The 27,709-nt window shown below is 36.9% G+C and overlaps 1 protein-coding gene across 3 annotated transcripts in view; it reads left to right on the top strand.

Annotated features, from left to right (window-relative positions):
• Nucleotides 1-325: 325 nt before the first annotated feature.
• Nucleotides 326-27,709, top strand: part of Slc44a5 (solute carrier family 44 member 5) — a 267,031-nt gene continuing 239,647 nt past the window's right edge. For all 3 annotated transcript variants that reach the window (XM_048351603.1, XM_048351605.1, XM_048351602.1), the window contains exon 1: nt 326-409. In XM_048351603.1, coding sequence (XP_048207560.1) covers nt 397-409 — 13 coding nt within the window. In that variant the 5' untranslated portion in view covers nt 326-396. The remainder of the gene's footprint in view (nt 410-27,709) is intronic.

Raw genomic sequence — 27,709 nt, 5'->3', positions numbered from 1 at the left:
GGGCAGAGGCTAAAACATCAGCTGGTTAGGGATGCATCTCAGGTGAGATGTGGGGTGTGAGAGCAGACAAAGAACAAAGACTGGTGGATTCAGGAAGCTGTGAGAATGGAATGTTCATTTTTGCAGCAAAGAGCAGAAACTGCTACTGAAAAGTGAGTAGATAACCGCAGTGTTTTGTTTTGTTTTAATTAGAAGAAAATGGGTATAATTCTCTTGGGTTTAAGGCAGCATAATCACAGTACATCATGAGTGTGTTCCGAAAACATTGGTTTTTTAAAATGAGTTAACATCATTTCATAACCATCTTCATACTTGTTTTTATCACAGACTCCTTTCTAAGCAACTCAAGTTCGTGGTGATACAGGCCTTCTTCTGAAGAGACAGAGTCTTATCTTAATGAATGACGAAGGTAATCACCCACTCAAATTAAGTCCATTTAAGCTCCCCCTCCCCCAGATATGTCTCTGCACAATTGAAACTATCTTGAAAACTGCTCTATAACCTGAGATGGCTTCAAATTCAAGATATTCCTGTCTTGGGTTTTTGAGTGCTGGGGTTACAGGATGGTAATGCTACACCCAGATTAAGATGCTCTTGATTCAGGCTTTTATGTCAAATATTCATCTTTGGTCCATATTGAAGAAGGGGAAGCAACATAGTTATGCCCTGTAGTGTTATTAGGACTGCATGGGAGAAACTGCAGAATACTAGAAATTATGGTTCTCCAAGTCCCTGAAATTGTAGGATCGCTTTCCCCTTCATTCCTGGAGACTTTCACAGTGCTCCCTTCTCCTGTGCTATCTCCTGTGGCCTAAGCATTTCTGCTAGAATCAGAATCTTTTAGTTTTATCCCGGAGCCAGCCAGCAACGAAAGGGAATCCTGATTGAGGGGGCAAGGATTAAAGAAAAAGAAAGATACAGGCTGGGGTTATAGCCTAGTGGCAAGAGTGCCTGCCTCGGATACACGAGGCCCTAGGTTCGATTCCCCAGCACCACATATACAGAAAACGGCCAGAAGCGGCGCTGTGGCTCAAGTGGCAGAGTGCTAGCCTTGAGCGGGAAGAAGCCAGGGACAGTGCTCAGGCCCTGAGTCCAAGGCCCAGGACTGGCCAAAAAAAAAAAAAGAAAGAAAGATACAAGAGACAAAAGACAAAAGACAAAAGATGGGGTTTGGGAGGTCTGCAGCTCAAGACTGTAGCTCAAGACTACAGCACAGTTTATCCTTAACTTTCAGCTTATATACAGTTTAGGAACCAGGGAATGGCATAGGATTAACTAAAGTTTAAGAAAACAAGAAGGCCCTGATGTTGGTAAATAACAAGAGGCAGTAAAACAAGGTTGAATGGTTTACATGAAACAGACTCTTGTAGACATAATAAAAACATCTCCGGATTAGTGCTGTCCTTCAAATAAGCCATGTCCTTGCACGTCCTTGAGATAACAACATAGCCAGAGGTCAGGATGAACTTTGCTGTTGGCTCCCTACAGTTTTAGAACTTTATTCTGGATGAATTGTGTTTGAGACCCCTTTCACATAATAGTAGAAACAATAGGACGGTGTCTTATGTTGCACCTTGGAGAAGAACATGTGTCTTTCCTTCAAATTTGCTGTCTGTGTCTCCATGATTAGATTTTAAGCCCCTTGCAGGCATTGCCCAAGTCTTATCCAGCCTTTTACCCTCCTCAGACATAGGCTATGACTAGAAAAGCTGGTTACTTGGCAATTGCTTATTGGAAGTGAATGCTATTTTCCTTAAGGGTAAATTCTGTTGCATTATGAAGCAACAGAATTTGCAGAATGGAAAAATGTGGCTTAAGTCCAAATTAAAGTGGAAAATACAGAATGTGTAGCTTGAAGCTAAGAGCAGCTTTGATCTCTGGCTGACTATATTAAAAAGATTAAAATAGTTACTAAAAATGGGATCTAAAGGTTGAAGAATCTTAAACGAGAGCCCAGGAAATCCTGAAATGTCTGAATGTCTGCATGCTTGTGAAGGATGCAGATATACTGTGCTGGGTGGCAGGCTCGGACAGCTTACATTTAGTCCTGTGCAGAAGTCATAGGGTTATGTGTCCAGGCCCTCTGCCCACCAAGTGTAGACTGTTGTTTCTCACACATGATATAACTGACTTGAGGGACATTTTCTTTGATGTGTCTATGTAGTAGTATTAGCATATTCATATTTTTGCTCAGATTACTATTTTAGCTATTTGCTCATCTATAAAAGAGAATAAAAACAACTTTCTTACACAGTAGAGTCTCACTTAAATTAGTACAGGGACTAAGCAGTATCTATATGATCAATAAATGGTGGGTTTAGTAATTGTTTACAGAAATTCAGGAATGTGTTACAAAAGGCTATGTGAATTTGAAATAGCGAAATGGAATAGAAAACTGCAGTGTTTGTGTGTGTTTGTGTGTGTGTGTGTGTGTAGGTGTAGAAGAGAATTAGGTTAATTGCAAGGGCCATTTTATAGCTCAGATTGGCTGATGTGACTTGAAAGCAAAGCGTAATTACCACGTCTAACAAGGCTTTAAGGTCAAACACTTCATCAAAGCTATAAAACCTGTGTGCTTTCAGGGTTTTAGAACCATAACACATTCGTAAATGGAGTGCTAACTGGCACTTTCTATATTGCTCATTTGATATTTTTCACTCTTTTGAATATTAGGTAAGGTAGAAGGGACATGACAACTTTCACCATTGGAAATAAACTGTTCCTTTCATAAAGGCATCTACTTCCCAGTTCCTCTTAACTCTTACTAATTACTCCTTCCCTTAGCTCCTATTTAATGTCAAGTAGCTTGCAGACATTTTGACCTTACGTTAATGAATGACTTTCTCTTTAGCACTTATGAGTCAGACACCTTGGGCTTGAGTCATTATATAAACTATTCCCACAAAGGCACTTACTTACTATTGTAATTTAATTTTTTTCCAGTGCTGGGAATTGAACCCAGGGTCTTGGACATAATAGGCAAGTTTCCTGCCATTGAACCATATCATTAGCACTTATGTTTAATTTTTTTCCTTTCATTTTGGGTCACTTTTTGTACATACAGTGAATGAAAAAAGTATATGGAAACTATAACAAAAACTATAGAAAATAACATATCTTGTTGGCACCTTCTCTGTCCATAACATAATAGGACAATACGTTCATAGGACATAGTTGGAAGAGTAGGGCAGAGAAGAAGGCAGTACCAGCATGGCCATTATGATCAGTGGCCAACACTCAAAAGGATGAAATTACCTGTGAATCTGAGCAGTGAGCAGGATTTATACGGAACTGGCAAGTGGGCAGAATAGAAACACTAAGCAGATATTTTTATCCATGGGGCCTGTAGTTCTTTTTTTTTTTTTTTTTTGGCCAGTCCTGGGCCTTGGACTCAGGGCCTGAGCACTGTCCCTGGCTTCTTCCCGCTCAAGGCTAGCACTCTGCCACTTGAGCCACAGCGCAGCTTCTGGCCGTTTTCTGTATATGTGGTGCTGGGGAATCGAACCTAGGGCCTCGTGTATCCGAGGCAGGCACTCTTGCCACTAGGCCATATCCCCAGCCCCTGTAGTTCTTATTATGTAGAGTTATGGTACAAATGAAATGTTGACATGTGAAAAAGGTTAATTATGTGACTTAAGTAGAGATTAGAGATACAGTTTAGGACTTTGCTGTTTTCTCAGGTTGATAGATAATACAGATGGCATGGTATAGTCTCTTGAATTTTTGAGAGCATGTTGATGTTGGTGGGTACTGCCATGTCGTCAGGGCAAGTGGTAGCTTTTATTCTGAGTGGGTTCTTCCCATAGACTCAGATTCTGGGTGAGTTTGGTGTCTGTATTTGCATAAGCTAATACCCACTGCTACATTTCAGAATGTATTGTTGCTCCTATGACTGAGGTAGGAGTCAGGCAGGGGAACACTCATAGTTTTATAAATATAACTCCAAGGCAATGTGTGGCCTCATGGATACCGAAGAGAAATTCTGAGGATAGAGATATCCAAGGTGAGACTTGGGCAAATTACTAGCACTGAAAAACTGCTTCAGAGAGAAATAACAAATTTTATCTAAAATTAATTTGAATTTTATGTTTCCAAGGTTGTGTATTAGCAACAAAGCCCTAGACATTTAAATAGCATCTTTAAGCTGACAGTTCCCCCCAGACTTTCTACTTTAGCTTAAATGGGAATGCCCCAATTCACTCTTTATTAATTTCTTTGGTTGAAAGCAAGTCTTTATAGCATGTCTTAAAAGCACACAGAGGATTTATTTGTCTTAACAGCTTAACTTTGCTAAATGCCACTAAGGTATTATTCTAGACTTTCACTTTTCTGTTAGAAATTGCCTAGAAGACATTTCATGATGAAAGTTAAGAATTATATTATCCTGAACAGTATTTCCAGAAATACCCCCCTTATTTCTGCCTGTTTCTCTGTCTCTACCCATATCTACATGTGTATCTGTTGTCCAGAGTTCATGCTCCCAAACATCCTGGTATTACAGATAACAGACATGGGTATGTCTACATGGACTTAATAAAGTTAAAAATCATAAAATTCATAAAAATTAAAAATCATAAAAATTAAACACACATACACACACACACACACACTGACATCAAAGATGAAGGTAAAGAAAGTAGGGGTGTGTCTTAAAGAACAGTGTCAACACTGAGGGAAAAAGTTAAGAGTGTGAAGCCCTAATTTCAAGGCCTGATACCTACACCCAAAACAAACAAAACAAAGACAAGAATACTTTTTCTTTTCCTATAAGACAAACATAGATGATCACAACACACCAGTTTATTGTTTGATTGTTTTCTGCATCTGACCTCTTGCTTATAAAGATGATGACTCATCATTTTATAAAATTACCACATTAGCTCAGCTAATCATTTCTTTCTTTGTGTTCCTATACAATATTGTATGTACATTAGCTGTACGTTGCCGAATTATAATTTTTTAAATCCCCTGTCCTCATGAAACAGAATTTTTTTCTTCCCTCCCTGCAAATACCAGGGTTTGAACTTGAGCTTCCTCAGCTTGCTTACTCTGTTTGCTTGCTCATGACTGAGTCTCTACCACTTGAGTCAGGCTTCGAAAACCAGCATTTTGCTTGTTAACTGGAAATTGAGTCTCAAAGAGTTTTCTGCTCAGGCTGTCTTTGAACCACAGTTTAGGAAACACAGTTCTTAAAGAATGCTTCACAATGTTCACAATGGTTATAATAGTGCCTAAATTCTAAAAAGCATTCCTAAAATGTTTAATGAATAGATAAAAAGAATAGAAAGATTTATTGTCCATATTAACAAGCAACAGTTATTTGTAGACATCATGCTAATCTGAAACTTGATTCTGAAGTAGTTAATTATCTTCTTTCCTTTTTGCTTTGTCTTTGCATGGCAGAAATTCTATTCCAGTATGATGTCCATTTGGCTGCCTCCTGTTGATAAATGGTGGGTGGGCACTGCTTAGTTTGATGATATGCAGATGGACATGCCTGCTGTTGTTCTTGGCCATAATATTGTCCCTACCTTCTTTCTTAGGGAGATTGGACATGCTTCTCCCTCCCCTCCCATCTTTTTGCAGGTTTCTTTATATTTGCTTTGACATTGTATAGATTGCTACCTTTGCAATATTTGGGGTCATAATCAGGCTCTGTAGCACAGACAAGAAGAAATATTTTGGATGACACATGTTATGTAACCAACAATGTATACTTGGCAATAAAAAGTCATAAGAGGGGTAGATTTTTTTCTCTTAACCATAATGAGGGAAGGAAATTAATATTTATTTATCACTTTTATCATTTATTATATGTATCATTATTATTTATTTTTTATCATAGGCTGAGCATTTTTATGGGATTCTTTCCCTATATTTTCCCTGTAATCCACAGAACACAGGAAGTAAGTTTTAACATGCTTATTTTATAAAAGTGAACTCATTGCTAATAATACAGAGAGGAAAAGTGACCCAAACTGATTTGAAATCAAGTCTTTCAACTCTATCTTATTCTGTACCTGCTTTGTTGAATTAGTCAGCATTTTTTCAAAAAGGAAGTTGTGTTTTTAGTATAGAAATGATTTTAAAGGATTTCCAAAGACTGTAATGGGTGTCTGAGATGCTGCCTAAAAACATTTCTGCTTGGTGAGTTGGATATTCATCTCTTTTCCTCTCTACATAGTCTCTACAAAGTGATTCCATGATGTGAGACAGGGAACATGAAATTTGAACTTTATAATGAGTAAACCAGACTGCAGACCGCTTTGCAGGAAATATGGACACACTTTCTAGAAGTCATGACTACCCTATTTTTAAAGGGTTCATATCCAGGCTAAGCAGAGTGGGGTCCAGCCATAACGTCTGGCTTCATCCCTGTTTTGACTTCAATTCATGTCACTTTGGTGTTACCTGGGCTGATGAAACATGAGAATCATTCCAGCCTTCTAGGACTCTCTTAGTGAGTATGAGACTTCGGCCAGTGTTTCCTAGTACTCTTGTTCCTCTATATATTCAGACCTTTTCTTGTGGGGCAGGAGCAGTGTAGATCCTGAACTTTAACAGTCTTTTTTTTTTTTTTTTTTTTTTTTAAATTTGCCATTCCTCCCTGGCCAGGTGGCAGGTACGTGGTGAATAGTAGTGTCGTGAAGTAGTTGTTCCTCCTCCTTCCTATAAGGATAGCTCAGGTTCACCTTCTCAGGGTAGAAGGTCTGTCTTCAAGACTTGTTGCTGATACCTTGTAACAAAGTAATATAGTCACTAAAATTGTTTAACTCTGGAAAGTGTCAGTTTTATTCTAGTTTCCTTGGTTAATGCAGACAGTGCCAGAGGCAATTTCTTTTTTTTTTTTTGGCCAGTCCTGGGCCTTGGACTCAGGGCTTGAGCACTGTCCCTGGCTTCTTCCCGCTCAAGGCTAGCACTCTGCCACTTGAGCCACAGCGCCGCTTCTGGCCATTTTCTGTATATGTGGTGCTGGGGAATCGAACCTAGGGCCTCGTGTATCCGAGGCAGGCACTCTTGCCACTAGGCTATATCCCCAGCCCCAGAGGCAATTTCTAACTGTGTTAAAAAAGCAGCTTCAATGATAGTATGCCTAAAAATGAGAGTTAATCAAGACTGAATTTTCAGTTGGCTAGGTAAAATTTGACAAATTTTGTTCTAACTACATTATGAAACTTACTGTAATATTTGGAAACTATGAAACAGAAAGAGCCCTAAAAGAACTGTAATTCTAAGATGCAGACAGAATTTTCCTGGTGAAGAAATGGTCAGTATTTATAGGAAGGCAGACATTTGATTCTCTCAGCTCATTCTCATGTTTCTTTAAATTAGTTTTCACGAAATTTAAATTTAGGAATGAAGCTATGTTTAAAATTACGCTTTGTAATTATTGAGGAAAAGGTCACCTTTTGAAACCTGATTCAGTAATATAATTTATTTCAGAACTGGATGTGGTCCCAGTTCCTTTTAATGAAAACTATGTTCCTTTTCTTTTCCCAGAACAGGGGAATTAATCTGTTTGTCTCTTTCTAGTCATGACACATTCTAAGTTTCAGTAAATAAACTGGACTGAAAAATAAATCTTACTACCTACCTATCACTTGACTCTAAGCTGTCATTTTTTATTTCACCATTATATTCATGAGCATTAATATGGAAACTCTCTGTCAGAGGAATGCTTCTTATGTTCTGATTGACTTGGAATGGAAATTTGAATACTGAATTTCAGGAAGGATTAAACTATCAGAGCCAAGGAGCCCTGGAAAAAGTCAGCAGGCTGGTTCTTTTCTTCATGTGTGTGTCCGAGGATAAATCACTTTACATTTTTGAGCATCAGTTGGCTTTGTCCTTAGAAGCAAGATGGTTACGATATGTTAGCATGGAATACTGATGTCCCCTTATCTGCTCAATTGGTAATGTCTGCTGGGAGTGCTGCTTGGAATGAAGAGGAAGCCTTTTGAAAATCCAACTGGCAGGAATAGAGGGCAAGAGAGCCAATTATTTGTCACCTGTGAACTTGATAGTTTCATAGGTGATTATCTACTTTTATGACCTTCATGATTTACTTTTAATTTTTCACCTCAATAATTGTTCTTTCCACAGTTCACTAAAAGGTATTTTAGAAACTTGAGAGTAAGGAGACACCGTCTTTGAGTTCATCAAGTGAAAACTAGGCAGATGTAGATAACTGCTTTGTAAGATGTAAAGTGCCATGTTTGTTGTTTGGCTAATAAACAATATGGGTAATTACTGGTTTCCATTTTCCCATGTAATTCTTTATGAAGGAATGACACAGGGCCCTTTATTAAACTAGTTAAACATTACTTATTCCACTGACAGTAAATTAAAGTAACTAAGTGCTGAGTTTCACGGTACACCAAGTAAAAATGTCCTGAGAGGGAGAGAGTTGGAGTCACCTGAGTGGCAAAATAGTAAATATTAAAGAAAGTGGTGAAACTTGAACAGTACTGATTTTAGACTGAGGGCTTTTTAGGTATGGGAGAGAATTTGAGTAAAGCATAGGCATAAGCACAATGGAGGACAAAACGGAGGAAGCTGTAATTCGGGTCAGGGTGGCCAAGGAAGGCCTTAGTAAGAGGGTACTGGCTCTAGCCACACAAAGCTTAGCAAGCTGCTTATATCTGATAATTTAATCTCTTCAACAACCCTAAGAGAATAGGTACTTTTATCAGCTTACATACTTGAAGACTTAAAGTACAAAAAAAAAAATACCAGATGTAACTTGTCAAGTGTGCAGACCCATTAGGTGAGAAAGTTGGGATATAAGTCTAGGACGTTTAATTCTAGAACATATGTTTCTAGTCTATAGAAGTCTGGATAATGAAAATCCTATAAAAGACAGTGAAAACAGTAGCCAAGTTATGGAAACAGCCCAAATGCCCTACAGTGGAGGAGTGGATCAAGAAAATGTTGTATATGTTCACAATGGAATTTTACTCATCCACTGGAAAGAATAAGATTATGTCATTTGCAGGGAAATGTATAAACCCAGAGTTAATTATGTTATGTGAAATAAACAGGATAGGAGCAACAGCATGTGTTTTCTCTTATATGTTGAGCTATATCTAAAGTATAGACATCTAGGATAATATATAAAGAGCTCTGTACATATGCACACAAACAAATTGACCGATGGCTGGTAAACTTAGGGGACAAATCCAAAGGTGTAACTCCTCTGAATAACTGATGTACTGTTTATCAAAATGAATATCAGGAAGTGGAAGTATATTTTGGTTGGAGGACTTGGAGGGGGCACAGAAATGGAGAGATGAAGGGTGATCAATTGCAGTCTTTATATTCAATGCATGTTATGTAAAAACTGACCTACTGAGGGTAAGAATGGGAGGGGAAAATGTGGAGGAATGGGGAAGAATGATGGAAGTGGTGACATTGATCAAGATGCAGTATACTTATTACTTGACTTATAAAACTGTAGTCCCTTTGTGCAACTACTTAATAATAATTATTAATAATATTTAAAAATATGTAGCGTATACTACATGGTTACTGTATATGATTTTGGCACACTGAATATTGTATATATGCCTACCTGATCTAGGGAGGGGAAAGAAAAACGAGGGTGTAAGATATCACAAGAAATGTACTCACTGCCTTATAGTATGTAACTGTACATACCCCTTTTGCACAACACCTTGTCAACAAAATTTAATTAATAAAAAAAGCAACTTAGCAACTTCATCTGTTTATATCAGATGACAAAGTTGGAAACTGTATCCACCCCCCCCCCAAAAAAAAGGGAGTGAAAGATAAAAAATTTATAATTTTTGAGAGCTGGAAGGAAATTTACTGATTAGCTCTGTGGCTTTCAACCTTGAAAATGTATCAGAATCACATGGAGAGCTTGTTTGAATGTAGATTTCTGAATTATGCCCTTGATGTTCTGGATTACATAGGTAGAGGTAAACCCTAAGAGTTTGCATTCTAACAAGTCTTCCAGCAATGCTTTTTATTTTTTGCCAGTCCTGGGGCTTGAACTAAGGGCCTGGGCACTGTCCCTGGCTTCTTTTTGCACAAGGCTAGCACTTTACCTCTTGAGCCACAGCACCACTTCCAGATTTTTCCTGTTTATGTGGTGCTGAGGAATCGAACCCAGGACTTCATGCATGCAGGGTGAGCACTCTACCACTAATCCATATTCCCAGCCCAGCAATGCTTTTTTTTTATATTGGTTTGGCAGTACATTTTGGGAATGTATTTGGGAATACATTTGGTCGAGTCTAATAACCTAATGGAGTGACTTGGTGAGTTTTCCTACTGTAGAAGACTCTGAAAAGCTTGTGTTTGCTTGCTATGGGCTGATTACATCCATGATGCGAAGAAGGCGTAAGTAACCCCACCCGCAGCTCTATTTCTAACCCTCATTTCACAGGTAGGAAAATGGAATTCTCATGAAATGGGCTATTCTCATCTAGTACTCTGTACAGCCTTTCATATTCATTTATTTGGTTCTTGAATACATAAAGTTAGTAGCTCTTAACCTACTTACTACATTAAAATGCTCCATATATAACTATTGTTGGATGATTAATGGAACAGGAAAAATGGCACTATTAAGAGTTCTAAGTCAGTACTGACAATAATGAAAGCATCATTTTGGGAGGAGTCATTATTAAGAAGGGTAGACACAGAGAGATCTTTCTATTGTACTGTACCTGTAGAGAGCTGCTGCTGTGGTATAGTAAGAGCCAGAAGCTTTGTCATCATGTAGAGGCTTGTTAGAAATACAGACTCTCTGTTTTTCAGAAATGACTTAAAGACATGTTTTATGTCAAAGATTCAGATGGCCTGGTAGAGAAGAATTGGAGGTAGATAAACCGGAGACAAGGAGACCAATGGAGAGGATGCTGCATAAATTTACATAAGATGATAGCACAGATTTGAGAAATGATGGTTTTTGGGGATAGGAGGGTAAGGATACTTGGTTTAAATTGAGGGCATTGTAGTTGCTAGACAATCACTATAATATTGGAGTGGTTCTGGGGCTTGAACTCAGGGCCTGGGCACTACCTCTAAATATTTCTTTTTTTTTTTTAACTTAAGGCTAGTGTTCTACCACTTGAGATACAGTTCCACTTCTGGCTTTTTGGGGGGTAGTTAAATGAAGATAAGAGTGTCAATGACTTTCCTGACTGGGCTGGCTTTGAATCACAATCTTCAGATCTCAGTCTCCTGAGTTTCTTGATCAAACAAGTCCAGAGTTGATATTGAGAGAGAAGTATGAGAATTCTAGAGAACAAATCTTGACCACAGCAAGGGTGGATAGCCTGTTAATTCCTGGAGAGAATTAGTATAAAAATTCAGTGGTTCTCAGAATTATAGGGAAAAAGGATGTCTAAAGACTAATAGTGGTCTCAAATGGGAGAAAGCCTGTTGTATAGCAATCAGTGTAGTAAGATTAGAAAGACGATGAACTCCAAAGTATAATGCATAGTTAAGGTTACAAAGGGCACATAATGCACACCAAGTTCACATGCAGAGGCTGAGAAATTAGAGTGAAGTTCAGTGTTTTAAAGTGACAGAAAGAACAAAGATGGAAAAGGACAAAAACATGTCATGTAAGACTAATGGAAAAGTGCTGCAATATTACATGCAACACAAAAGGTCAGTGGACAATCTAGAAAGATGTCTAATGGATAGAAAGGATCATCTATTGACTCAGTGGATATTGTAGACACTGATATAAAAAAGTAAAAATGAATGCTTTGCCTCTGTTTTCATTAACTCTTGCTAAAAGAGAGAAATCAATTGAAATGAAGGAAGTAACATTATTTCTTACAGAAGTTACCAATCAATAGATGCTATGGAATGGAGGAATTTGAATTCTAATATAAGGCTAGATATATTTACTTCTGGGATTCGCTCTATTCAAGGTCAATCAATCATTCTTAGGTTGAGAAACCCTTTTTAAAAGGGATTACGTTGACTGTGTATTTTGTTCTGGAGTCACCCCACGTGGGCCATCTTAATGCTTTCTTGTTGTATGCTACAATGTGACACATCAGGCAAAGCAAGAGACAATATTTAGGGTTATGTAGAAATCCTGGCAAAGGATTTCTAGTCTGTTAAACTCTTCTTCTCACTCTCTATTCACTACCATTCTCCCTCTCTCTCACTCCGTCTCTGTCTCTTTCTTTACCACATTTTCATAGATGGTCCAATATGCTTGTTGATGCATAGGTAGCAATCTTGAGGAATAGACATACTCAGGTATTTTCAGCTATCTATGAAGTACAGGCATGACCTTTGAGTTTTACAAAGAGCTTGTGACAGGAGAGAGGTATGCAAATGATTAAGCATTACTAGTCACTGATGTGGTCTGGTTGGCTACTACAATATTCTAGAGAAGTTGTTACTTCATCACTTGTGGAAACCAAGTAATCACTGTTTTCTGGTCACTGTTGCTTGGTATGTAATTTTTCCTAAGATTTTGGTTATTTTCTTCTTTTGGGAAAGTTTTGCTTTTTTGCCACAAGATGATAAGCAGTTTGCTTTGTCACAAGGCAGCTATTAGTACCCTGTAAATCTGTTTTTCCTAAAGCCCAAAGTGATTGCAAATTTACCATGAGAGAAAATGGTTCAGATCAAATAACGGAATAAAAGCTGGTTATTTAGCTTTTTATCTAGGTCCTAGTTAATTCACGGGTGCAAGTAAGGTCAATATTTGCCTGTAAAAACTAGTTTAAGTATTTCTTACAGGCATATTGATCACTCTTTGGTTTTGTTGGCCTTCAGGTTTGGACTCAAGTCTTGGGCAACATACCTGAGCTCCTTTTTGCTCAAGGCCAGTGCTTTACCACTTGAGCCACAGCACCATTTCCAGCTTTTTCCTGAGAAATTATTGGAGATAAGAGTCTCATGGGCTTTCCTGCTCAGGGCTGGATTCTCAAATCTCAGCCTTGTGAGTAGCTAAGATTACAGGTGTGAGCTATCAGAGCCTGGCTTAGTTACTCTTTCTTAACTGTAAGTTAAGGACAAGATATGCTGGATATGAAAATAGGGAGATTGCCTGTTACCCTCTCAGAAGAGATATAAACTATTAGATTAAACTAAATGAATTTACTGTTTTTGTAAGTCACAACAATGAAATTCTATCAATTTCATCTTGTTTACCAAATAAGAAAGTATAACATATAAAGAAGTATAAAAAATGGGACTGATGCATTATGATTGTTGTTTTTTTTTTTTTACATTTGTTTTCCTGTTTCTTTAGGTCTATTTCTCCATTGTAATATGTTAACTAATTAAAGCAAAACCAAAACCAAATCAACAGTAAGAAGTTTCCCCTGTACATATTTTCATAGGCAGAAAACGAAAGAAAAGAAACTGGTTGCTTATAAAAGAGCCTTTAAGAATATAGAGTTTGTAAAGACTGTAGTCACTGTGAGAAAGTTGGCATCTGGGTGCAAATGGCTCATGCCTGTAACCATTGGGAGTCTGAGAGCTAGAAGACTGAAGTGCTAAGCCAGCTTGGGCAGAAAAGTTGGCAAGACTCCTTCTTGAATTAACTAATCAGAAGTCAGGCTGGAATAGTAGAGCACCAGTAGAACAAAGAAGCCAAGCAAGTGCAAGGCCCCTGTATTTGAGTTTTGGTATTGGCATAAAGAAGGAGGAAGAGGAGGTGGAAAAAGAAAAGGAAGAGAGAGAGAGGAGGAAGAGGAAAAATTGGTAGTGAATCTTGACTAGCTACAAAGAAAAAAGGCAAGCTTAGACATTAGAAAAGATACCCAGAGACTAAATCTAAAGGAATTATATGGGATTTCTTAATGTTTTTCCTAGGGAATAATTAAAACAGGGAGTTTACATAGATTAATGGTTCATAATTTGGTATCTAGAATTGGGCATGTACTGAATTTAAGTCCTCTGTGTTTTTGTACAAGTTATTTCATATTTTTGTACCATCCTTTGCCTTCATGTACAAAATGGAACGATAATAGTATTTTCCTCACTACATTGTTGATATCAAATGAGAGAATATTTATAAAACATTGTGTCTATAGAAAGTATTAGTATTATCAGAAGTAGAATGAAAAGAAATAGAAGCAAAACAAGATGCTTTAAAAAGCGCTTTTTATGTTTACATGCTAATTGTGTTAGGATAATTAAGATTAGCTTCTTCAACACACAAATTTTGAAATCTTAGTGGCTCAATACAGTGAAAATACCTTGCTAATATCACAATCTAATGTGAAAAGGGCATCAGCCTGCACTTTGCACCAACCCATTGGGCTTACTTAGCCCAAAGTTGCTGTGATATCGCAAGAGAAGGATGGAAATGGCTCTACAGCTTTGAGCTATCTGGCCTAAGTACTTGCATGTGTTTTTCTTCCTAAAAAACATTTTTACATGTCCCAGACATAACTAAGACATTGGGATTAGCAGGGAAGTACTGGCATAGTTATACTGGCAAAGTTAGTTGCTGATTACTCTATGTTCTATCTGCTTTATTCCAATTCTTCTAGTGGGGAAAAGGATTTCAAAAGAAGCAGTAGGATAAAGACGATGACAACAGATATGTACAATAGGAACTGGGAGTTGGATGGAAGTGGATTTGGTAGCATTGGCTTGAGACAAAGTGGAAGATGGAGCCTCACTTTTTCAGAGATTATTTTCTATTTAAATTTTCTAACCTATTTGTTTTTACATAGAACTTTGAGTACATTCTTGAGATCAAATTCCCAAAAGTTGAAGTGATCAGATTATAGAATACAAATTATTAGGGACTTGTCTACATATTGTACTCCTTATATTCAGTCAAAGAACTAAAACATTATACTGTTAAGTTGGACTCAACAAACATAACTGATTTCAACTTGGAATATTTTATACCTTTTAAGAAGTAAACACTTCAGTCAAGATGTTACTTTGTTGCACAGGGTTTCCCTGTGTATTGTGATATGATTTATCAGTGTCTCGGGACTCTTAACATTTGGATGCTAGTAGAAACCTTAACTTGTAGCAATCAACGACATGTTCCATATTCCAAGAGGTCCCAATAGAGGAAACATTGCTCTCAATTGTGATGCATTGATTTAAAAACTGTGCAGAACTATTAAGAGCAATATACTCCTAATCTACTGATTTCTCATAAGCAGTGAGTTTCTGATCCAAGAATTGCTTATCTGAGGGTAATAGAAATTACTTGTTCAAAGAGCAAATGACCAAAACTCATGAAGCAGAAATTTCACCTAGGTCTGGTTCATCTCCAAAGCATTATTCACACACTTTGTGCCTTGAAGACGCATTTAAGAGGTACTGTTAAACAAGAGCTGTGGCTAAATTGCCAAACAATGCAACGTGATTGCCAGTGAATTTTTGGCAATTTTTTGAGCTTTGTTTGACTTTTAACAAAGTAGCTTTTACTTATTTTTGTCATCATCTGTACTGTGGAGTGTGTATGCTGAAGCATTTCTTCATTTCTACCTATATGTAAGCTAGACTTATCAGCAGTCATCTGCTAATGAGTTTGTGTGAGGATTAAAGGTTATCCCTCCCTGTTTGGAGCTGTTTTCCTTATATTGATGACCCCACTTTGAAGCAAGGAGCAGAAAGAAGGCAATCAGTTACCAAGTCATTCCAAAGTGAAGAACAACATAAGCCTCAGAAAGAAATATTGAACTTTCCCCCTTTCCTTCTATTTCAAAAGTTGTTGGTAGAATAAGAAAGCCATGTTCAAGCTCTGTAAGTAGAATGTTTCATTGGTGGATGTGTTTCAGGTTGTTTGGGGATAGAAGTATAGCCAGAAGGGAGTGAGAAGAACACTGAATTGGGGAAAGCATTTCTCACCTTTTCCCTGGGGGAATTACTTTCTCAGTGCTGTAGGTTAAGGCTTGAGTGCTGATAAGTGGTGGCACAAGGTGTCTGGGAGGGCATCCTTTGCTTCTGACACTGGTGGAGGAGCTTTGGCTCAGACTCAGCTTAGAACCTTAAACACAATAATTTCAGGAGGCATGACTGTGTTGCTGGAGGATAGATGAAGAATGTCCCCTACCCTCCCAGTGTTCATGCAGAAAAAAAAACAACAACACAGGAACACGAGGTCCATAATGGAAAGAATTTCAAGGAGTTACACAGAGCCGGGCCCCGGTGGCTCATGCCGGTAATCCTAGCTAACCAGGAGGCTGAGAACTGTGGATTGTGGTTCCAGGAAAGTATGTGACACTCTTATCTCCAATTAACTACCAGAAGTCAGGACGTAGTGCTGTGGCTCAAAGTGGAAGGGCACTAGCCTTGAGCAAAAAAAGCTCAGGGACAGAGCCCAGGTACTGAGTTCAAGCCCTATGAGTGACCAAAAAAAAAAAAAAATTCACAGAAAAGAACATCTCACAAGATGCAAGTTTTTGCAAAGAAATTTGAAAAAGGATGACTGAATACAATAGGAGAAATGAGAAGAAATCAAGAGGAGAGTAAAATGCTTTTTACTTGACATGCACTGGTTAGGAGATAAGCTGAAAAGTAGTGGCTTCTTTGCAATTTGTGTACATGTGGAAAATATGCAGAGTTGTGACATGTAGCAGCACTTAAACAATAGAGACCATGATTCAGAGTGGCTAAGATAGTGCTGTTTATTATCCTCAAACAAAAAGATGAGATCTAGTCCTACCCAAAACACAGGTTCCATGCCTTACTGTTGCCAAACATGCCCTCCAATTTTCTGTCTTCCTACCCATTGTGAAGCATTCACTGAAAGTTCTTAACATTTCAAAGAAGGCAGGTGCAGACAGCCCCTTTATGTCTCCCTGTTCATGTAACTTATCATCTAAATGGGGAAGGTGAAAGGAAGGGAACTGGCTGGTTTTATTTTACTTTCTAATGTCTGAGTCTGGCTTTTTAAAAATGCATACAATTTTTAATGTCCCTAGCTCTCATCTATCTATCCTGTCTTGACTAAGCTGGTTAGTTTTAACCTGTGTTAACTAGTTTCTTCCCATGAATCAGCATGATTGTGGAGGATCTTGAGCCAAGAGGGTTTCTCAGGGTCAGGAGAACCTGAGAGACACTGAGTCAGAAGCACATGGTCATAAATGTACACAGCTTATGTCACATCATAGCAAATGGGATCAAAATCTACACAGAGCAGCTAAAGTTCAAATGTTAAGAAAATCCTGTTTTGAAGGGTAGGGTCTATTGTAGATGGTGTATACTGAAGTCTAATTTCATCTCCTTTCCTGTTATATGAACAAAAGGGACAGATCTTGCAGATGGTGACCTCCTATTTTTCAGGCATTGCCTCTGGTTTCTTCTGAAGGGTGTGTCTGAATTCTTATTAACTTCTTTAGCTTTCAACACTTTTCTGGTCATTGTCTTTGTCCTTTCTGGTCAGTGTCTTTGTCCTTCCTGTCTTCTTGTTCCTTCCCTCCTTGCTTTGGTAATTCTTTAGGTATGTCATTTCCCTCTGTCATTCCATTTGTCAGACCTAAGGACCATAAAAGGATGCTATTGGTCATTCTAGGATCTTCCATGGCTTGTGTGCTGTCGTGATAGTTCTATTCTAAAATAATACTTCTGGATCAAAGTCTTGTTGCCTATCTGCCTCTGTACTCTATCAGACTGTGCAGAAGGAGCTTATTATGGGGGAGATGGTAATAGTAGCCTAAAGAAGCATCTGTACACTCCTATTACAATGTTAGCAGTACTTGCTACACCAAACTTTAATATTTTTGATGTAGTGCTCTTTTTTGAACAAGAAAAGTAATTTCTGCACAATTCTTATTCCTGTGTGATTTCATATAGGACAGTAAATTTTGGTACTATATTTTTTTAGGTCTGTAGAGGCTTGATGTAGTCTCCATTGTCTTAACCTATATTAAACTTCAAATTGTATTTTGTGTTTTTTAGTACTCTGTGGTCTTAAAAATGTATTAAAATATTAGCCCTTTGACCACACCAAAAATAAAAAATAAAAAACCTCAGGAGGCCATCTAGGTATCAGATATTCACATTTCAGAAGAGGAAATAAAACATGGAAACATGGAGAAATAGTGGTTTTCCTAGGTTTCTAGAATTATGACTGACAGCTTGCTTCATTGCTGTCTGCACCCCACTCCTATGCATATGTAGCCCCAGAAGACACACTATTTTTCTACTCTTAGGTTTTTTTTGCCTGAATTAATAACTAGTCCAATCTGTAAAAAGTATATAAAAGAGTGGCTGTGTGATTGCCATTCCCCAATGTCAATGTGACATTTGAAAAGGTGCCCACCATACTATCTGAAATCAAGGTGCTACCTCTATTCTCAATTTTTATGATTTCTACTCTTGTGTCCTTCTGAAAGGCATAGAAGAGTTTATTGCTGACATATATCATATTTTGAGTTTATGATAGCTTTTCTGTTAATGGGTTGGATATTATTGTGCTTCAACCTCTGTAACCTTGTGTCAGGATAATTCATCTCTGAGATATATTGCAAAGTCATAATTTTTAAAACCCTTGACCCTTCTCCCCATCAAAGCAAACTTGAACATATAGTAATATTTTTTTAAAAAAACAGGACAGACTTGGGATTTTTTTTTTCAGCAAATGATAGATATTTGAAAAATAGTGATGGCTAAAATTACACATCTCTCTCTTTTTCTTCCTCTCTCTTTTTCTCTCTCACTTTCCTCTGCTCTACTCTATGTTCTTACAGTCTGTTAATGCATACTATAAAGAGAGAGGAATTATTTTCTTTAGCTGTCATTGTACTATATTAACATATTTTTTGATACACCTTCACTTTAGAGTCTGTTAGATCCAAACTATTTTCTGTCCTAGTCTTCCAGTTGAAATTCTTATTTCTCTCATTCTTTTTTCCCCCTACATGTAGTCTACCCATGCTTCTTCTTTCCTTCCTCTCTCAGATTGTCTTTCTGTTATCCTCTGTCTTTGCCTATTTTCTTATCTACTTATCTTTTCAGCAATTTCCCTGTCTCTTAGTAATAAGGAAGCACATCTTTAGCATTTGGGGTAACTAAAGCAGGAGAACTTCAAAATTTAAAGTTTTCTTAAAGGGATCAAGTTAAAATGATTTGGGGATTGGTCCATCCATTCCAACTTTGGGAATGTTCTGTCAGACCAAAAGTGTACTATTATCCAATAGCTATAAACATTTAAGCTGATGCTTATAATTTGTGGAACTTCATGTGAGATAAAAAACTAAAAAGTGATTTAAAAAAAAGGTTAATTAAAATTTCAAATTCTATTTATAATGAAGATATTCTCATAAAACAAAATAAACATAGATTTGGGCACAAAAAAAAACCTAAAAAGTGCTTCAGAGTCTGAAATTTATTTTTCAGTTTTTATTTTATTTTTGCTAGTCATGGGTCTTGAACTCTGTGCCTGGGTGATGTCCCAGAGCTCCTTTGGCTCAAATCTAGCAGATTCTTAGATCTCAGCTTCCTCAGTAGCTAGGATTACAGGTGTGGAGCCACCAGCACCCAACTCACAAGTTAAAATTTAAAGACAGCTCATCTGAGGGTGAAATAGCCTTTTGTGGCTGGGGGCATGACTGAAATGATAGAGTACCTGTCTATCAAGTACAAAGCCTGCATTTAAACCCACATATATTTCAAATGCTTTCATGTCTCCTAGAATGTCTTATTTAGAAAGGGACCTTCATGACTCCAGTGACTACCACTCCAATGTCTTCCTATTTTTCCTCATGTTAGCATGAATGTTGATAGCATGCAGTGACCCACAATTCTGTCTCCAGACACTTTCACACTCAGTTTTTATAGGAAAATGACAGTTGGATAGAGAATTTTCCTTTATTAATCCAAAAATACGTTTTTCTTCCTAAGAGACAATATTACCATTTCCATTTTAGGGAAGACCTGAGGGTGTTCTGGAACTATGTGCTAAGAGAGTTGTAATTGAATGATAAGGATTTATTACTTAGGACATGATATGTGTACACTAAATGAAGAAAAGAGAATAATAGCTTCAGTGTTCATGATCTTATTCATTGTGAAATGGTGTATATTTTTCAAATATAATGTCAGGTTTTCCTATGTTTTATTGTAGAGAATTGTGTGTATGTGTGCATGTGTTATATAATAATAATATGGTAAATCCATAAAGAATTCTACTTAAGATTATCTAGCCTATTAACTAAGAAATATATCTGTAGGTGTTCTTCCTTTGCTGAAACTTATCTCTATTGTCTTTTGTTGAAATGTTATGAGAAAAATGTTTTTTCTTGCCTTTCAATTATCTAGAGTTGTACAAAGGAGCTACCATCCAACAAATCAGTTTCTAAGTAAAATGCATTTTGATTGATTATCACCCTTTGATCGTTCTCCCTATCCCTCACTGCCCAATCCCTCCCCCCATTTTTTCTAGTTTTATCAGATATGCATTGAATATGATGACCACATTCTCCCCTTTCTCTCTTTATTTTTCTATCCCTCCTTCTATTTGGCCTCCCCCAAACCTACTGAGTGCCAATTTCCTGCTATTTATTTTGTTGGACTGTGAGTTCATTTTTCTAAAGAATTACACCATTTGGATTCTCCCTTGCAAATATAATACTTCAGTTAATATGTTTGTGTGTACTTGCATACAACCTAACATGTGTTTACCTGTATATTTAAAAATTAGAACTAGATATTCAGTACTGTATTCCTGTTGTCTTGTTTGTGGAATCAAATGAAAATAAGAAGCACTTATAGTAAAAAAATTTTTATAAATAGTACTAAAATAGTTGAGCAGTTTTATTGATATATAATTTGTTTCATAAAATTCAGTACAAGAAATGTATCCAATGCCTAATGTACGAAACTGTAACCTCTCTGTAATTCAGTTTGATAATAAAAACTTAAAATAAAAAAATAAAGAAAAAAATATACAGATCAGTGCCTTTTAGTATATTTGCAGAGCTGTGAAGCCATGATCAAAGTCTAATTTTAGAACATTTCCATCAGACCACAATGAATCTCATTAGCATTCTCTCTGTAAGCCTGTGACTGCTCCTGGGCCCTTAGCCCTAGATAACTGCTAATCTGTCTGTCTATTGATTTGACTGTTCTGGACCTCTCATATAAATGGAATCATAATCGTGGGCTTTAGGACTTGTAACTTTTTGTGATTACATGTCACTCTTATTTTGCAATTTTTAAAGATAAATTACATTTTTAAGGAAGAATATTAAAACCACATCTAATCACTGGAGGGAAAAAAACAAAAATTAATGCTTATATTTCTTTCCAGTCATTTGCTATATATTTGTTATTTTATTAATTTACAGAGTACTAAGTCTGAGTCAGTTTGAGCATTTTACACTGGTTATAATGAAATACATAAGACAAAGAAGCTTAAAGGTTATTGAGGTAAAAATAAGAATGATTAGAATGAGTGATCCAAGTGACAAGTTCAGATGGCTTGTAGCATGTGATGGGAAAGTAATTTAAATTTTTTTGTGTGTGACAATCCTGGGGTTTGAATTAGGGCATGGGCACTCCCTGTGAACTTGTGTGTTCATTGCTAGTGCTCTACTACTTGAAACACACCTCCATGGCTCTGGCTTTTTGATGGTTAATTGGGGTAAGATTCTCATGGGCTTTCCTGCATGGGCTTGCTTTGAAACATGCTCCTGAGGTCTCAGCCTCCCGAGTAGTTAGGATTACAGGCATGATCCACTGGTGCCTGTGCCTAGAATGAGATTTTTTAGTGACTCCAATATTTTCTGCTGAGTGGATATATCAAATTTATTGGAAATTTGAATATTTACCAGAATTTAAATTACAGATGTATTTTTCAACCAAAAGATTCATCATGGGTTGGGCATGGTGGTATATGCCTTTAATTCCAAATACTTGGGGACTGGGAACAGAGGATTGTGAGTTTGAGGCCAGCCCAGGCAAAGTTATTGAGACTGTATTTTAGAAACAAACCAACAAGAAACAAAGGACTAGAAGGGTAACTCAAGTGGCAGAGTGCCTACTTAACCTATGTGTAAACCCAGGGGTTCAATCCCCAGTACTGAAAGAAAAGAAATCACCTTTACTCATAATTCAATGTTTAAATCATAAGTCTGTTGCTATCTTTGCATGCAATAAATTTCTTAATGTAATCAGTATATTATCCAATGATAGGTGTTTGAAAGCACTAATTACCTAATTACATACCCCAAATTCTATTTTAGTAAAGAAGGGAGATTATGATGATTATGTCAGATTAGAGGGGAAGAAAACTAAGAAGAAAATAAGTTTCTATATTCAGTGTTTGATGAGTGTCCTGATTGATGTGGACACATGCTAACATTTTCTTTAGCACATGTGGAGTAGCTGAATACTTCACATGGTGGCAGATTGAATAGTCTGGAAATGTAAAACAATTTGACAAATTGATGATGCGTCAAAATCTTGGCCCTACAGACCTATCTGAGTTGGCTAAGTCAAGAATATAAGAATTTTTGTAGATCAGCTTTGAGAGGCTTGAAGGATAGATTCCAAGAAGCACAGAGCTATCTGGTCTTGGCTAGTAATTCAAAGTCTTACTCAAGAAAAGAAATTTGAGAGCCACCTAATAAAAATGGAAAATTTCAAATTAGTAAAAACAAGGTAGAATTTAAATGTGCAGGGACAAATTGGTGGTCTTTTATATGTCTACTTACGGACATATTTTATTGTTCCTACTATTAGGCCATCAGCTTTATGAGGGTAGGAACTTGTTTTGTTGTTAGTTTCTGCCCTAATACCAACACATAGTCTATGGCACCAATCACTGAATGAATATTGAATAAAAGTTTTAGCTGTTAATATATTTAAATCAACAAGAGTAGCTATCCAAGTATTGGATTCCAGCCCATTCAAAATGCAACAAAATAATTTATAGAGAAGAATAGTCATTAGTCACTCTACTTAAACTTAGATTGATCCAAACTCAGAAAGATTGCCATCTTTGGGGCCTTTGTTTCAAAGTAAATTTGGTTCTAATACTACATGACAAGAATTTCTGGTTTATTGATATTTATTGAACTGCCTTCAGTCATTTTAGATATTGAAAAATCTTCTGGTTGTAAGTAAAATTCAAGTCAATTTTTTATTATACATTTATGTAGTAAGTCTTCAAAATGGAATTAAACTTCTGGAGAGAAATCCATTTTCCTGAGGCTTTTATTTATTTTATTACTTGAATTGCATTTATTTGCATGAACACATTTCCAGATTTGCCTAGGCCAGCCCAGAGCATATCACTGAAGTTGTTTTGAGGATGTAGCATAGGACTGAGGAGTTTAGGATTTCCTGTCCTAAGTCTTCTCCTAATGTCTCCCATGGCTGGATGCTAGACAGTAAGCCCTCTGGGCGGTATTGTCCCACTCATGTAATTGGAGTTATAATATGTTCCTCTTCCTTGTCTCACTTGAATGGTAAGAGGATTAATGAAAAGACTATCTAGACCCTTCTGGTAAAAATGAAGGAACTCATTTGCTTTTTAAGGCATTTATTTACTCTTTGAAGCTAGCAGCTATTTAATGCTTAGAAATAAAAATTACTAAATGAACCCAATCTAGTCTCAATGATGTAATACTTTCCCAAGCTAAGAAGTTGTTCCCTTGTTGCTAGCAAGAGCAGGCATTCAATTTAATTTTATACTTTTTTAATATTTAAAAAAAATTTTTTTTGGCCAGTCCTGGGTTTGGGACTCAGGACCTGAGCACTCCTCCTGGCTTCTTTTTGCTCAAGGCTAGCATTCTACCTCTTGAGCCACAGCACCACTTCCAGCTTTTTCTGTTTATGTGGTGCTGAGGAATTGAATCCAGGGCTCCCTACATGCTAGGCAAGCTCTCTACTTCTAAGCCATATTCCCAGCCCTCTTATTTACATTTATAGTCTGTCATTTTATGATAACTTTATGAATAGCTGAAGAAATAATGCTGGTAAGATTATTCTTCAAATAAAATATTAAATTGAATTTAAATATAATATTTGTTCAAATAAAGGATACTCAAGTAATATTCTACAGCTCTAGTTACTTCATTGCACACATTTTTTCAAGCAAATTTTAAACATCATATGTGCTTTTTATCATACTTATCTTTGTTCAATCAATGCTTCTATCTTTCTCTACCCTGTATGTATTCTTAAAAATCATCTGCTGCAACTATACAGAAAAGTCTGCCAAAAATATGTTAAAAAGAAGACTCTGTGCTTGTAAAGCTTAGAAAGCATTGTCCATTTCCAAGTCTGATCATGTGTAGAATGTTAATTAGACTAACTTTAAATCCTTGTTCCTTCAAGATCCAAGATATCATTTAGAATTTTTCTCGTGTTAGTACCACTTTGCTTCATTGGTTAATTTTACCTTTATTTTATTGTGGATCAGAACTGAACTCAGAAAGCAATTTTTTCATTCTTCCTTCTAATTTCTCAAACAGGGCCTTTTAATTTTTTTAATCAAGACACACCAAGAATTTATCAGATTTTAACAAATAGCCTGGCTAATGTCTCCTGTAATTACCATATCTTCAGTTTATGTGAATTTTTGTAGCATGGTCTTGTGGCTATGTAGTGTTAATGAGTAAATCTAGATTCTTATTTTCTTTTTGCCATAAAATATATAAGGAATGTGGTATTTATATCCTCCATCTATCCAGATGGTTCAGAATATATGCACTGGATTAGTCTCATATTTTTCTTTAATCTTTTTATAGTCTTCCAAGTTTTCTATTCTTACTATTGTCCTTACTACTCTATCTTCAATCTTAGTTTCTTTTCTCTAAGATTATATGTATAATTATACATATTATATATAATTATACACAATATATTAAATATTATGTTATATTATATGTGTAATTATATAGTATAATATATCATTATGTATATAATATACTATATATTATATACAATATGTAGTATATAATATGTATATTAAATATATTTTATATATGTGGCTTGAACTCAGGGCCTTTTGCTCTCACTTGGCTTTTTTTTTTTTGCTCATGGCTGGTGCTTTACTTGAACAGTTCTAACATTTTACTGTTCAATTGGAGATATGAGTCTGTAGGATTTATTTGCCTGGGCTAGTGTTGAGCTATGATCCTTAGATCTCAGTTTCTTTTTTTGTTTTTTGGCCAGTCCTGGGCCTTGGACTCTGGGCCTGAGCACTGTCCCTGGCTTCTTTTTGCTCAAGGCTAGCACTCTGCCACTTGAGCCACAGCGCCACTTCTGGCCATTTTCTGTACATGTGGTGCTGGGGAATCGAACCCAGGGCCTCATGTATATGAGGCAGGCACTCTTGCCACTAGGCCATATCCCCAGGCCTAGATCTCAGTTTCTTGAGTATCTAGGACTAAGGGTGTGGGCAACCAGTGCTTAGCTGAGGTATTTACCTTTATCTCTAGAATTTAGTAATACATTTATCCTATCACATTTTCTTAGGATACCCTTAACCTTTTTGCAGGTTAAATTCTATTCTAGGTTACATAATCTATTTCAATGACCTGGTTTGAGTGAGCTGTCCCTCATTGCTGTTTTCATAGCAAAACATATGAATTCAAGTTAGTGCAAAAAATACTATGCTATAATTTTCTGTTTTATAATCAGCCTCCCAATAAACTAGGCTTTACGAAACTAGATTTCAGGCACTGTGTTATCTCTGAAACTCAGGGCTTAGCACATAGTTAGCATTCAATAAGAAATTTTTCTTTTCTTATGTTTGTATCTTAAATGTATTCTATACTCTGATTGTACTCTGATGTATAGGCATCTCAGAATGTTAACTTTTATTTATTTCTGCTTCTCATTCTTTCTTTTTTTTTTTTTTTGCCAGTCCTGGGCTTTGAACTCATGGCCTGAGCACTGTCCCTGGCTTCTTTTTGCTCACAGCTAGCACTCTGCCACTTGAGCCACAGTGCCACTTCTGGCTGTTTTCTATATATGTGGTGCTGGGGAATTGAACCCAGGGTTTCACATATAGGAGGCAAGCACTCTTGCCACTAGGCCATATTTCCATCCCTCCTGCTTTCCATTTTCAAATGGACTTTTTATATTGTTGTGCCAAGTCGCGAAACAACCACCCAGAAGACCACCGAGACTCAGACGTTCTGAAATGCAAAAGCAAGGCAAGGCTTTCAAAAGGCTCCAAAAAAAAAAAAAAAAAAAAAAAACACCAAACAATACAACACACGGTCCTGAGAATAAGAAAAGCTATGAGTTGGAGATCTCCTAGGTTGGCCCACAAGCCTCCTCCTGCAAGCTAGAAGCAGCAGGAACAGACCTAAGTTGGCCCACAACTTCCTGCAAGGGTGCAGGAGGAGTGGACCCAAGTGAACCCAAGTATCAAGGGTGGAGAGTCTGAGTCTCAAGAAGTCTGAGTCTGAGTCTCCCCAGGATTGCCGAATAAGCGCGTCCGCTTTGACAACCCCTTTAAGAAAGCAAAAGCAAAACAGACAAACAGACAAACAAACAGACAAATTACAGGACAAGACAAATGAACAGTGCTGTTTCCTTACCTTTGGAGTCTGGGGTCTTGGGGGTCTCTGGGGCTATCCCGGATGAAACCCCAAATGTTGTGCCAAGTCGCAAAACGACCACCAAGAAAGCCACCGAGACTCAGACATTCCGAAATGCAAAAGCAAGGCAAGGTTTTATTCAAGCGAGCTGCAACTCGGGCCTCGTCCTACCCACCGACACAGCGGAGGTTAGGAGGAAGCCTCAAGATGTGATTACACAGGGCTTATAAAGGCAAAAAACAAAGTTACAACAATCAGGTGTTCAAGCAAGCAAGATTAGGACACAGGTACAAATCTGATTGGCTCAGGGCTCGAGGCATTCTGGGGGCAGTTAGAGTTAAGCATTCCCAGTGGTTAGAGTTCTTGACCGACTGGACCCTAATAAGCTTGTCCTGGGTTTGCTCACAGGATCTGCTCATCTCAGGTTCATGTGGTAAAGTGGGGCCTGACTTCAAAGTCTGGTACTTCAATATAAGTTGCTGAGCATCTCTTTCATGGGAATTACCATATTTTCAACGTTTTAACTGTATATTTAATTTACCATTTTCATTTCCTGTTTAAGCTTTTTTGGTGAAATTATAAGTTTTTGAGCAAACATAATTAATTTTTACAGTTCTCATAAATTGAGTGTTTGGTCCTAAATAAAAAATTCATAATTTTAGTACCTTAAAATGTTAAATCATATCATATTGTTTAATTTCTTCCTTATCTGAAGGCATGTTTTCTTTCTTTAATACACTCAGCCATATAGGTATATCTCTTTAGTTATAGAAGTCTTTTTATATTGTATGAGACAAAGAAAATAATGCCTTAGCATTGACTTAGAATTTTAATGACAAATTTCCACAATGATTTTTATAGGAATGGGTTTCAGATTAGCTTCCAGTATTGACCTAATTTTACTTCAAACTTTATACAAAAGATTTGTGATTTTTTTCTGATGAAAACAAAAGGAAAAGAAAATATACATACTGTGCTTACTTTTACATTTAATCTGTAAAATATGAGTTTTTACACTGGGGATTGAAGTACCAACTTTCACTATTTCTATTTTCAGCACAATTATTTTTAGATTTTTAATGACATTATGTAATATAGAAAAGTGTACATATTTATGAATGATCACAAAATAAACTACCACCAACATCAGAAAATGCAAATGATCTGTTCCCCAGAATCTGTCTAGTGCCCTTTTCTAACTTAGGTCACTTCCTTAAAGATAATTTTTGGTT

Source organism: Perognathus longimembris, chromosome 7, assembly GCF_023159225.1.
Source record: "Perognathus longimembris pacificus isolate PPM17 chromosome 7, ASM2315922v1, whole genome shotgun sequence".
In the NCBI taxonomy this organism is placed as follows: domain Eukaryota; kingdom Metazoa; phylum Chordata; class Mammalia; order Rodentia; family Heteromyidae; genus Perognathus; species Perognathus longimembris.
The sequence above is the reverse complement of the archived record's forward strand: the minus strand, read 5'-3'. Positions and strand labels throughout refer to the sequence as shown.